Raw genomic sequence first — 13,220 nt, 5'->3', positions numbered from 1 at the left:
GCTAAATTTGTAGACAAAGACAAAGTACGTTAGAGTAGAATTGTATTCCTTTGTGAACTTCAACTTAGTCCGCGTAGAGTTTTACAAAAACAAAACATACACGCCGTGCATTGTCTGCAATTTCTAGGAAAGTCAGGAGTAGGTTCCAGCTTGCTATGGTACACACCGACCTGGCCGGTGGAATCGGGACCCGGTGATCATTCTGATCAGCATCGATATTCAAAGCTGGTTTTGTAATACAATACAACAATTCTGATTAGTCTCGAATCCAATCTGTCTGATAAAAATTATGCACTATATATCACGAAAGCAGACAATAATTCTGTTTAATTGAATCAAGACCCAGATTGGAAAACAAACATAGGTTTTCATACAGAAATTCTCTTTTCAAAAGATTTGTACATTCCATTTCTATCTGTTGTCTCATAAAGGATGTAGCATATATGAATTACTTCTCCATATGCATGCACATGAAAAACTATAAAACATTAAATATTTGTAAAAGAATAAAGAAAATTAACAAGGGAAAATCCATATATACGTATGGAAGATTGAATTGAAGTTAAAGCTTACAACTAAATTCAATCTCCGTTGTTCTTTTATACAGGGATATGAAGGAACAAAAGGCCGAAAAAAAGAAATCATTCTAGGCACAGGGATATGAAGGAACAAAAGGCCGAAAAAAAGAAATCAATCTAGGCAACACTTCCTTCATAAATGGTGGCAAGCCTGAGCCTGAAAGAGCGAACAGCCAATTTAGCTCGTCTTGAACTGTATCTTTTTAACTTTCTAACAGAACCAGATCTTGACAAACGAATACTACTTTCAGATACAGCAGCTGGCTTATTATTAAAGCTCTTTTCCTTCGTCGTTGCCCTATCAAATCCATTAATACTACTAGCACTGGCTTGATTGATGGGTAAAACAGGAGAAATTTTAGACTTTTTACGACGATGGCGGCTGTTTTTGGACTCCGTTTGAAGAGCAACGCTGGCTTTCACAGCCAAAGCTGCCATATCTGATGCAGACAGTTTGTGTACCAGCTTAGAGTTAGGAAGAACAAAGTAAATCTGATTAGCCTCAAGCTGTTCATCCCAATCCAAAGCCGGAATGTGTTCATCGTACAACAAATTATCAGAATTGCAGAGAAAACAATTAGCAGCCGTAGGATCAGCCTGGAGGACTTGAGACACCGAGACCGGGACTTTGTATTGAAGAAGATCACCCCTTAAAGAGACAACTTTTGCTGAAGTGGGTCTTTCGGATTCGGATTCATATTCACCCCTGACTGAAGACAAACAAGCACCCATTTCCCTTCCAGTTTTAGAACTAACAATTAGAACCACGAGATTAAATGAGCAGAAGAAACTTAAGAAGAAGGAGGAGGAGGAGAAAGAGGATATAGAGACGTGAGGGGGAATGGGTTGAACATATATAGGAAGCCTCGTTAGGGGCTGACAGCCCTTGACCTGAGATTAACATAGAATATTGATGGGTCAATTTACAAATGCTCAGCTCAGCTATGACGCGGAACGAACGCGGCAGGGTAACACGTCAAAAACTGTACGTACTTGCGGAACAAGCACAGACCCAACTGTATTAATTTTTGTACCGTTGTAGTAATTTACCGCATGCGCTTTTCATCCGTACAAATTTAGCTGTACTTTCCGCATTTACAGTTCCAAGAACAGATAGGGTGATGACGACAACAAAATGAAAGCTTCAATTTTTCAAAACTTGATGGCTTGGAATACCTAAAATGTCTACATTGATACCTAAAATTTTCAATATCACTTGGTCAGATTTCCGTTGGTTTTGATCCACAGGTTTTTCATTTTTAGTGCGTCTCTGAATCAAACTATACATAATTGAGAGTTTTACCTAAATTATGTCATAGATAATTTTAATATTTATTAGAATAAAAGATAAATATAAATAATTTTTAATATAATTTATTCAAATGATCAAAATCTTATGTTTACAGTATATTATTAATTGAGTAGATATAATAAAATATGTATTGAAAATGACTCTACAGTGAACAAAAAAATTTGAGAAAGATTAAGAAAAATTTTATGTTAAGAGAAAGGTAAGTGAATATGACTCTTGACTTATTTATCTCCATGTATGTTTGTCAGTGTATACGTCCCTCTTTATGCACCTATCCCGTTACGATGAAGAGAAGAATTTTTATTTAAATAAGGGAATCGGATTATTTTTCTTTTAAATTTTAACTTAATTTTAATAATTATTTATAACAGGTGAAAAAATTAAATATCTATTTATCTTTGAAATATCATTGAATTTTATATTAAATATAAAGTAAAATTCTTATTTAATAATAATATTAAAATTGATATTTAATCGTATATCTAATTTTGAAAAGTAATTTTTCTCTCAAATTCTTAAATTTTTTTTTCACCCCTCTCTTTGATCACATGTAACCGGTGTGACACATTGCTAGACGATGAGCATCATCTTTTATTGAAAGATGGAACATCATCCTTTCTCTAGACGATTGTCGTCATTTTTGGACAATAATTGTCATCCAAAAGTCATCTTCTGAACAACTCTGTCTTATTCTTCTATCATTGATTCACCATTCATTAGAAAAAGTGATTAGATTTCAGGTTTGATATCCTAAGAGTAAAAAGTAAATTTTTTTAAAACTTAATCAAGAGGAAACTATTAATTTTTTAAACTAAAAGGAAAAAATAAGATATAACTTTAATTATTTTAATATTACTGATTAAAATAATAATTTTATCGCTTAACCTTAATAGTAAAATTATTAGTGTGCCTTAATAAATTAAAACTTAGATAAATATTAAAAAATTTTATCTGTTACAAATATATATTTATTATTTTATCAAAACCTATATAAAAAATTGTCATTTTCTTTTTAAATAATTAAATATTAGTATTATTAAATTAAATACCCGGTTTAATAGAAGAAGGCAGCTTTCCTTCGCAGGTATATATATATATATATATATATATATATATATATATATATATTTCTTCTTGATGACTTTGTATGGCGGCTATCGTATTTAAGAATGATTCGCGTATAAAATACATTCTGAGTCGCTCTTACTGCTCATAATCGTTGTACACGCGAGGAAAAGTTACTATAAAACAATTGAAAGGCATCAGCAGAATAAGAAAGACAAAACGAACCAACGGGGTTTCGGGAAAAAAAATTGTCAAATATCAACAACCCTAGCTGGTACCTATAATCAAAGCCAAAGCCAAAGCCAAGTCACTGGAAACATGTGAATTTCTTTTCAATGTTCCCCGTTTGATTTGATTTGAGCAATTAATTATCACATCTGTCAGCGTCAAACGTGGCGTTTGTTTCCAATGTTTGTTTATTTGTTAATAGCCGAGCCCTCACTCTTTAATGTCCGATTATGCTGCGATCTGGTTCTTCACACCCCGGCACATAATATTCCTTGCAGTTTTGTTACATCAACTATCAGTTGAATCGGTGCAATAATCGCATTATAATCAAGGACACAAGTGAGGCCAACCACAAATTTTTTTTAGGAACCCTGTTTGGTGGAGCTTCATCATTAAGTCGATAAACTCGATTAGTTCAATAATTCATCATTAATGTTTTCTACTTTAGTGATAAAAAACCTATCTTGATGGAGCCCAATCATCCTTTTGTAATAGAGTTTGATCATTAAACCAGTCAATCTTATAGATACATATTCAAATTTATTTGTGAAAGTGTGAAATAGAATCATAGATTCCAAACTTTAAACTTTGAAAAGTCCAATCACCTTTTGTGATAGAGTTTGAATATTAAACTAATAAATTTTGAAGAGATTAACCCAACAACCCACTCTGGATTTTTTCTACTTCAATACAAACATATAAAAAAATGGTAGTATATTTTACTCAAATCCATATACAAGAGTGTGAAATTGAATAGCCGAGTCGTCTAACTTAAGGCTTAAGATTCCAAACTTTAGCCCTACCCGTGGTGACTTAATCCATGGTTTTATTATTATTTTCCATCTCAAGTAAATTATGAATCACGATGACATGATTGCTTGTGTTAACCAGAATAAAACTCAGTCAATTTACAACCATAAGGTGAAAAATTCATACGAACATATAAATAATATTAGATATTGACGAAAGGAAAAAAGTCAGGCATTGAATTGAAAACAGGACGGCTAATACGCACGCAACTTTTGAGTAGAGAAATTGAATCAGTTCAATCTCTGACATTTTCTTTTCGTAAAAACTTGAATCTTAGAACTGGTATCAGTCAGAATCTAGAAATCGGACTCAACCAGTATTTCAGACAACGATGCCAGCCAGCCACCAACCCGATTGTTTCTATTTATTAGTTTATGTTGCCTAAATTCGCACTTAAAATGGCAAGACATTTCCGGGTTTGTCTCTTGCCAATCTCATAAGTTTTCTCTTAAAAAGAGATCTTCAACTTTCTTTTGATTTGCAATTTTTGATATTAACACAACTTAATTTTCAGTTGAGAGATCTGATAAGAGTATATTAACATTGATATTATCTTAATTCGCACGTAACAAATCATTAAAAATTATAAAATATTGTTTGGTTTGATCTTCAATAAATTTACGATTTTATTGTAAAAGATAACTTATAAAAAAAAAAAAGATAATAAATTTATACTGATTTATATTAAAAACGAAATTTTCATATTTAATAAATACAATATAAATGTAAGAGATTAAATCTTAACATAAGTTAATTAATTTTATGTAATATGAGTTTCGATCTTCATATTTATAGGTTTAATATATATTCTAATAATTTAAAACTTTCATCTTCTATTCAATATGAAATTTTTGGCATCATCAATATTCAATATTAACTGTTATTATTCATGAATGCAACCTCAAATAGACGACAATGGTGTCAATTGAACGAGTGCACACATGACATAGGTACGCATCTTCACCTTTGAATTTTCTTTTAATTTATATCATTACAAGTAGAATCTTTATGTGCATTAGGTTGGTACTTCTATTATTTCTGTTGCTTCATTGAAAATTTGAAAGATGGTAGCTAGATGTATAAATTAGATAAATAGCTCGGTCAAAATTCAATTCGTGGGGTCAATGTCAACAAACAAATTAATTTACATTGTGGTCATTGACTGTCAAATAATTATCAACCATATACAGGAATCATCTCCTTGCACGATCCCCCTATTGACAAATATTGTATACTCAAACTTTTCCGTAGAAAAATGTACAATCAATTTGATTGATTTAGTTGATTAAATTATAAATTAATTTAAAATTCAATTTAATTTTATATTTTACTCTAATTTATATATAAATATTAATTTATATAAAATTTGATCAAATTTATTAAGCGCATTGAAAAGAATAAATTATTTAAAATAAATAAAACTGAGATCATATAATATTATACTATTTTTATGTTATTAAAACTTAAAAAAGTTACAATTTATAATATTTTAATTAAATTAATAACAAAATTCATAATTGGTTTTTTTAATATATATAATGAAATGTCAATTATTTAATTAATATATATATAATTATGACTTATATATTTCATATATTTTATATTTTAAAATATAATGAATGTTTAAATTATTCAATAAACAATAAATCTGATAGTTTGTATTATCAGATTATATTCGTATCGTGTCAGTTTGAGTTTTATATCAGAGAGTCTTCAACTCTAATCTAATCTAAATTAGAATTATATTGAAATTTTTTACTCTTAACCCATCTTTTAAATATTCAAATTAACTTAATCCCGTCTAAAATTATTTATTCTTTTCACTTACCAAAATATTTTTATTGCTTTAATCTCTTCACAAAAGTTTGACAAATATTATATTCCAATTTTCTCATAAAAAAGTAGGATAATTACGTTGTAAGAGTGTATTGATAATATATACAAGTGATTAGTTATGCAAGCAACAAATAAAAATTATACATACTATCTATCCGTAGGTTGACTCAGAACAATTATTTTTTATGTACCGTAATCACAACGTACTTGAGACCTCCCAAATTCAACAGGGATTTGAATATTAGCTTTTAAATATTTAATTATAATTATTCATTTCTTTTGTCATCGGGTTGTACGGAGATAAAGAGACGACCATTTTTATTAACATTGGATGCAGGGTTTCGAAACCTAAACCATTTAAAAATTTTCATTGCTTGCACAAGATTAGACCTTTAATTTTTTGTATGATAGAATTTTTACCATAAAAAAAAGGCCAAAGGACTATTTCCCACCCAAGGTATGTTGTTATCTCAAGTTTCTTTTGTTAACTTTAAAATTTTTATTTACTTATCCATAAATGATTAAAATTAACGAAACTCTAACCCTTTAAAATTTTATTTCTTTTTTCCTATTAACCCTTAAAAACTAACAATTTTTTCTTAGACCAAATTTTAAAAAATAGTATTCCCTTTCTAGGGTTTAGTTTTCAATCTCTGGTGTCAAATCCAACGTCATTGTTGATAATGAAGCTTTTCAAAGGCATCACCATACTCCGACGGTCTCTCTTCCCTCCTCTGGAACATTGATCGATAGAGATTTGGGCTGAAAAGTTGAAGAGCTTTATCGGGAGATAAAGTTTTTCATCTTCCAGACGAAGAGTTTCGTCTCCCAATATTTTTAGGGTTAGGGGGAAAAAAGAAATAAATTTTTAATTTATTTTTAATATTATAGATAAAATGACGATTTTACTCTTTAAACCGTTAATTTTAATAGCTTACGAATGGGTAAATGAGATTTTCAAAATTAACCGATAGAAACTTGAAATAACAACATACCTTGGGTGAGAAATAGTCCTTTGGCCTAAAAAAAGATACAGAAAATGTATGGATTCACTGAAAAGTCCTTCTATGTTATTGAGATGGTGGCGTTGTTCCATAAAAAATCCTTTTGTTCATCACTTACTCACTTTAGTTAAAAAGATTATTCTCAAAGCAATAACCAGAAACTGGTTTTATTAATCGCCATTAACAGATTCCATGATTTTAACTATAAAACAAATAAAATAATAATACGTGATTAAATGAAAATTACATATAAAAATAAATTTTAACAACATATTTTTATAATTTAATGTAATCTTTTATAATTAAATAATTTTAAAATGAAAAAAAAATACCGTTATTGTGATTATTAATCTAAAAAGGGTAATCAATAATTAAGCAAATAAATGACTAAAGAATGACGAAACCCAGCAGGACCCCAAAACCTAAACCTAAACCTAAACCTTATCTACCCATCCCAAGCGTGATATCAATAAATATATATTTGGACTTTGTAATATTTGAGATGTCAACAATAATAGTTATATCCGGATTTAAATATTATATAATTAAATAATTTTAAATTAAAAATAAAATAATATTAAAATATAAATATTTAATTAAATATTTAAAATAATATATAATATTGTTCTTTAAATGCCAAGTACAGCCATTCACTTTTTAAATTATTATTGTAAATTATATGAAGTTACATAATATATCACTATAAAAAAATTTAAAAAAAAAAAAAGGAAAGAATAAAGGTGTCAATTATTTAGTATATGGTCCCACCCACCACATTGCAGTAGCACCATTTGGGCATATCCCACTAACAAAAGTAACCTCGTGTTTTTTTACACGTAGTCAGACTTCATTTTTCCCAAAAAAAAAAAATTATAAGGATAAAATAATAATTTCAATATGGATAAATTAAGAATTATTTTTATATAATATTTTTATTGATTATATTTAAATATTTTAAATATAACATTTTAATTTTATTTATAAGATTGAAAATATATAATTTAATTTTTGTAAAAATTTGAAAGTCTTAGCCAATGATTGAATAACCTGTGCTACTTACAAATTTTTATTTCATTAATAACAAAGTCAAAACTTTCAACGTAAATATTTTATATTGTCAAACTCAAGTTTAATTATATTTGGTTTATCCAAATTTTGAACCTAAAAAATATTTGATTTGATTTGATTAAAATATATTATTTTAATTAATATATATTATAATAATATAATTTTAATAAATTTCTTCTCATTATAATACCAAACCTAGCTTAACTTAAATTCAAATTGATATAATAATTAAATTCAAATCAAATTTGATTTTAAATTCTTTTAAATTAAACTAAATTTAAACTCAATTGGCCCTATGCAAGTGGAACCGAACTTGTGGAGGCCCAAACTCAACTTATCTCGGTGGGCTGGATTTAATTTAATTAGTGCCACGTCATTTATCTAGAAATCATCACTGATGAGATAAACATAAGAGGTTCCATCACAGCACATCACAGTGAAATGTGTCGACAATGGAATTGTTAAGAGTAGGTACGTGGCAGCTCTCGAGGCGACGAGTTTCATGGTAAGCACTTGATAAAACGACAGAGAGGCTTACATTTTTATCACATGAAAGTCAATTCCACATGGAAGACTTAATTTTCCATGCCACTTGTAAATAATATAAATTTTAAAAATGTCAACATAAAATTTAATATTTTTCAATACAGTCATATTTTATTGTCACTTTCATAAAAAATTGTATAATAAAATCATGATAAAGATTGATGCATGTAGGAACGAATAATATATTATATTAATTTTAAATGTTTCAAACAGTTTTTATTTATATTATATTATATGTATTATAAAATATTAATACTTATAATTATTAATATTTTATAATATATTATTTATATTATACAACATAATATATCTTATTGATACAAATTGAAATATTTTTTTTTAAAATGATAACAATATAAAAGTGTAATTGAGAAATTTTAGATTTTAAGAGGATGATATTCAATCATCATGTTAATAAAATTTTTTTTTGATAACCGAAGATTTCGTTTGTATTGATTGAACAGGTAACCTATGATAAAGTGACCAAATCTAATTCAAATCTTTTTTCCAAAAATTATAATATTTTATCAATTTTATTAATCTTTAGAGTTCGTATTAATAAAATTACTTAATTAAAAAAAGAAAGGCACAATTAAAAAATACTAATACTATATATATAAATAATATATATATAATTTTATATATAAATAATAATATAATAATTTTAAATTTTAAATTAAAAATTAAAGAATATTTAATTATATAATAATATATTATTATTTATATATACAATTATAAATATTATTTATTCATAAACTTTTCTTGATAGGGAAAACGCCAATTTGAGAGAGGAGTGGAGAGGAGTCGCGCAGTCTTTTTGATTCCTCACGGCTCTCGTAATCCACTTATTTATCAAAATTATTATTTCATTTATTTATGAGGATTTATAAATAAATAAATAATACAACACTCGAGAGAAGGGATAAGGAAGAGTTTTGAAGGCATCATCTGTGAAAGAGAGAGAGAGAAAGAGAGAGGGAGAAGAGGACGTCCTTGTCTCTTCTCAGTGGGGTTACGTGTTTCCCCAAGTTGTTTTTTTTCTTGATTTCATCTTCGAATCCCATCTCCATTAAACTATAATTACCACTTTCTTCAACCCATCAATAATTGATCACCTCTTTCCTTGTGTTTTTAACCTATACTACTCCATAATCCTGAACCCTTTATCACTGTTGGCCGGATTTCACTCCCGGTTCGTTAGTCTGATAAACCTGAAAAAGACCAACCCAATTACACACAGTCAAAAAACCTATTCACTAAGACAGTAAATTCTGAAAGACTAACCTATTTGGTGGATTTCGTCCATAATCCATTAATTCGATAAGCCTTGAAAAGATTATCCTAATTATACACTGTTAAAAAACCTATCCATCAGACAATAAAGTCTGAGAAGACCAACCTAATACATACAATTAAAACATTCTACTCTATTTTATTTGTCGAGACTCGTCTATCGAACCAATCCATCTTAGAGAGACTAACCTAATATCTCACTGTGAAAACCATCCACTTCAACAGTATGGACGTTCTATGGTGGGAGAAGTTAGGTAATTGTACTTGTCAAGAAATGCCTCATCTCATCTCACATCAACCCAACTCTGTACGGGAACGCTAAAGCCACATCAAGCACACACAACCCCATTAATCGTTAAAACAGTTTGGTCCACTCAATCATACGCCTTCAGAATTTTCGGACTTTCTCTGAATAGAAAGATTATAACCACAAACATGATTAGCTCATCCCAATATTTGTTCTATTCAGTTTCCACAGCCAATAATTGAACCCACAACAGAATTCTGCCAAGAACACTGAAAAAAAGAAGGAAAGACAGAAATATGGATTTATCACTTCCCTGTAACTCAATAAAGATATGCCAATATGCACTAAAAACATATATAATTTTCTTCTTTACATTGTAATCTATTATTTCGGTCATTTCAAGCCGTGTATATAACATGATTTTTACATGGAAACTTGTATCAATTCATATCCTAATGTTTCTGAATAACTAGATATGAATGGACCATTTCCCTTTATACACTATTTTTGTTCTCTGGTAGATACACATGAAACTACTGGCTAGTACTGTTCTTTTTCTGTGCTACTTTCTGGTAATTTTTCACATGTTTTGAATTTTTTTTTTTTTTTCTGGGATGGATTGGGAATTTAGAATGGAGCACGATGAGGAATACCCTTTCTTCTCCTGGTGGCATTGCGGTGGTTGTAAATGGGAGGAGTGGTTGGTGAGAGTTTGCCGGTGGTGGTGGTGGCTTCATCTCCAGAGCTACAAGACCTTTCCCCAAATTCGTTCTGATGACTTTCTGAACAAATTGTTAGCCCTTCCATCAAGCGTTTGAACATGGGAGATCTCCGAATCTTCTTTGGAGTTGAGGATTCATCTGATTCTGACCCGCCATGGAACCCGTGCTTGGCTCTCAGTGTAAATGAGAGCTCTGAATCACCCCTCTTCATGGCTCCTAGCTACAACAGAGTAAAAACAGAGCAGCTGAGCACCAGACAATCAGAAAATGCATGTACAAGTGAAGAGTTAGAGAAAAACATTAACCTTGCAACCAAGAGAACAGAATCTGAAGGTATCTAGGAGACTTCTGCAACAAATTTCACAAGTATTGGTGACACCTTTTCCAGGCCTCGGCTGAGGACGCTCGTTCAAGAAGACAATCTTGGCACTATTGATAATGTAAGTCTGTACGCAAGAAATGTCTATGTACTTCTGTATTTCATTAACCCTCACCACGTTGTGGTAGGAGGATCGCCTTATCTGCACCCAATCAGATTTCACTCACGTCCTTCAATGTCTCTCAGAAAATTTATAATTAAAATAATAAAAGATTCGCCCTAAAGATTTAACAAGGAAGAAGAAGAAGAAGAAAAGAAAAACCTGAACAACACGGTGATCTTTGTGGTGAATCAAACAGTAAGAACAGAGAGCATTTCCCATACAGTCTAAACAAAACATGTTACATTCGCTCTTATTGGAGTCGCCATGAACGGCACAGGGAATGAAGTAGTTAGCCTTCAGCATTGGCTTCAACCATGGCGGACCCGTATCATGGTCTTCAATTCGCCCTATCGGACTCACCTGATGCTCACAAGTTCATCAAAATCTCCACAGATTAGCACCCGGATTGGAAAATCAAACAGAAACCAATCAGTTATTGGCCAAAACACTGATGAAAATCAAAAAAAAAAAAAATACCATGACTTCCTTTTGATTGGCTTCAACCACCTCTAAAATCTTGTCTTGATTATAAACAGCCAACTCCTCCAGCTCTAAACAAGCAATCAAAACTGGTAAAAAAATCAGACTGAGATCAAATCTGAAACAGGTAAAGAAGAAATGGAAAATTGAAACGGCCAGGCCACCGAAGAGATTGACAGAGAGTGTATATGGTATATACATACAAACATATGTATGTATATGGTAAGACTGAGAAAAAGAGATGAAGAATACCAAGAAAACAATAAGGAAATGTTATTATGGCGGTCACTGAAACAGCTGCCTGCAACAATAATAATAATAATAATAATAATAATAATATTTACGTATATAAATGAAAGAGGAAACGTGCCCATCTTTGATAACAGCCGAACAAATCGACGGACCTCAATGGAGACAGCGATAACCAGATTCGTTTATTTATTTATTATTTTATCAGAATCGGGAAGACCCCGTTCCACCCAAGGTGTTTTCTAGCCGTTCGATGAGAGACGGGTTCATGGATTCACGGGGAGTTAATGACCGTCCACGTGTCATAAGCATCACCTGATTTATTACAAGTTAGATATGATAGTGGAGAGATTGGAGTCGAAAGGTCTAGGTTCCATGTAATGTTAGAAAGAAACCGGAATTAACTGCCATGTAATGTAGAATGCAAAGTGTCATGATTGAATTCGAGAGTTCGGATGTAGATGAATTTAGGTTGAGTTAAGGGTTTTAATTATTTTTATAAATAAATTGGGTTTAAATTAATTTAAATATTTAAATTTAAATAAATTAAAATCGAATTTAAAATTATGTTATTTTTAAAATTAGATTTAAATCTTAATTTGAATTAATAGTAAACTAAAATTTATTCACACTCATCCCAAATGAGCCATGCAAAGATTCAAAACCCTAGTAATAATTTATAAATGAAAATAAATTATTAATATGTGAAGATTTATAAATTTAAATCTAAGCTAATAAAATAAGAGATATTAATTAAAATAAGAGGGGCTCTTTAAAAATTAAACAGTTAGTTGACTTCTATATTTATAAAATAGTTTGACAAATTTAACCTTATATATAAACTCAGAAGTTATTCTTCACATTCAACAAAATTCCATCTCCCAATCTTTAGTATAAATTATGGCCAAAATCTCAGTAGTTCAAAGTTCGTATTTTTAGAAGTAAAGATTTGTATGTCTTTGAAGGTTTTCTTCTTCAATGTACTACCCATTTTCAAGATCTTTATTGTTTGATTTCAGATTTTATGTGCGAAATATTACGAATGAGAGTTAGAGATTGAGATATTTAAAATAAGAATTAGAAATTGATTAGGTTGAGAATTTAGTTTACGTATTGGTTGAAGCAAGGAATGAAGAAAAAATTATGTTTAATTGAGTTAGTAGATTATATTTGTCTAAAGTTACGAGCTATTTGGATATACGGATAAAATAAAATTAATTATATAAATAAATACAATAATAGATTGGGTGATACGATTGTATATTTTTTTTTACTATTAACAAACTGTCACATTAAATTG

The 13,220-nt window shown here is 29.8% G+C and overlaps 2 protein-coding genes across 5 annotated transcripts; both read right to left on the bottom strand.

Annotated features, from left to right (window-relative positions):
• Positions 1-516: 516 nt before the first annotated feature.
• LOC123229051 lies at positions 517-1,444 on the bottom strand. The gene has a single exon (XM_044654619.1). The coding sequence runs from the start codon at positions 1,308-1,310 to the stop codon at positions 696-698; it is 615 nt and encodes a 204-aa protein (XP_044510554.1). The 5' UTR covers positions 1,311-1,444; the 3' UTR covers positions 517-695.
• Positions 1,445-10,327: 8,883 nt separating this feature from the next.
• LOC123230094 (protein RGF1 INDUCIBLE TRANSCRIPTION FACTOR 1-like) lies at positions 10,328-12,067 on the bottom strand. Of its 4 annotated transcripts, none has more exons than XM_044656214.1 (5): positions 11,924-12,067; positions 11,669-11,760; positions 11,351-11,576; positions 11,015-11,230; positions 10,328-10,929 (listed from the first exon to the last, which is right to left on the bottom strand). In XM_044656214.1, the coding sequence occupies exons 3-5, from the start codon at positions 11,492-11,494 to the stop codon at positions 10,615-10,617; spliced, it is 675 nt and encodes a 224-aa protein (XP_044512149.1). In that variant the 5' UTR covers positions 11,495-11,576; positions 11,669-11,760; positions 11,924-12,067; the 3' UTR covers positions 10,328-10,614. The 4 variants fall into 4 exon arrangements, with proteins under 4 accessions (XP_044512149.1, XP_044512146.1, XP_044512147.1 ...); XM_044656211.1 differs by having other exon boundaries at positions 11,351-11,551; XM_044656212.1 differs by having other exon boundaries at positions 11,351-11,551; positions 11,669-11,742; positions 11,924-11,997.
• Positions 12,068-13,220: the final 1,153 nt, after the last annotated feature.

The sequence above is a fragment of the Mangifera indica genome, chromosome 11, assembly GCF_011075055.1.
Source record: "Mangifera indica cultivar Alphonso chromosome 11, CATAS_Mindica_2.1, whole genome shotgun sequence".
NCBI lineage: Eukaryota > Viridiplantae > Streptophyta > Magnoliopsida > Sapindales > Anacardiaceae > Mangifera > Mangifera indica.
This window is presented reverse-complemented; position numbering and strand designations above follow the sequence as displayed.

Coding starts and splice junctions, on each gene's coding strand:
- LOC123230094 (XM_044656210.1), bottom strand. CDS start 11,872: ATGTATATACCATATACACTCTCTGTCAATCTCTTCGGTGGCCTGGCC. Junction 11,552..11,668: donor CCAATCAAAAGGAAGTCATG/GTATTTTTTTTT, acceptor TGTGAGCATCAG/GTGAGTCCGATAGGGCGAAT. Junction 10,930..11,014: donor TCTGTTCTCTTGGTTGCAAG/GTTAATGTTTTT, acceptor ACTCTGTTGTAG/CTAGGAGCCATGAAGAGGGG.
- LOC123229051 (XM_044654619.1), bottom strand. CDS start 1,310: ATGGGTGCTTGTTTGTCTTCAGTCAGGGGTGAATATGAATCCGAATCC.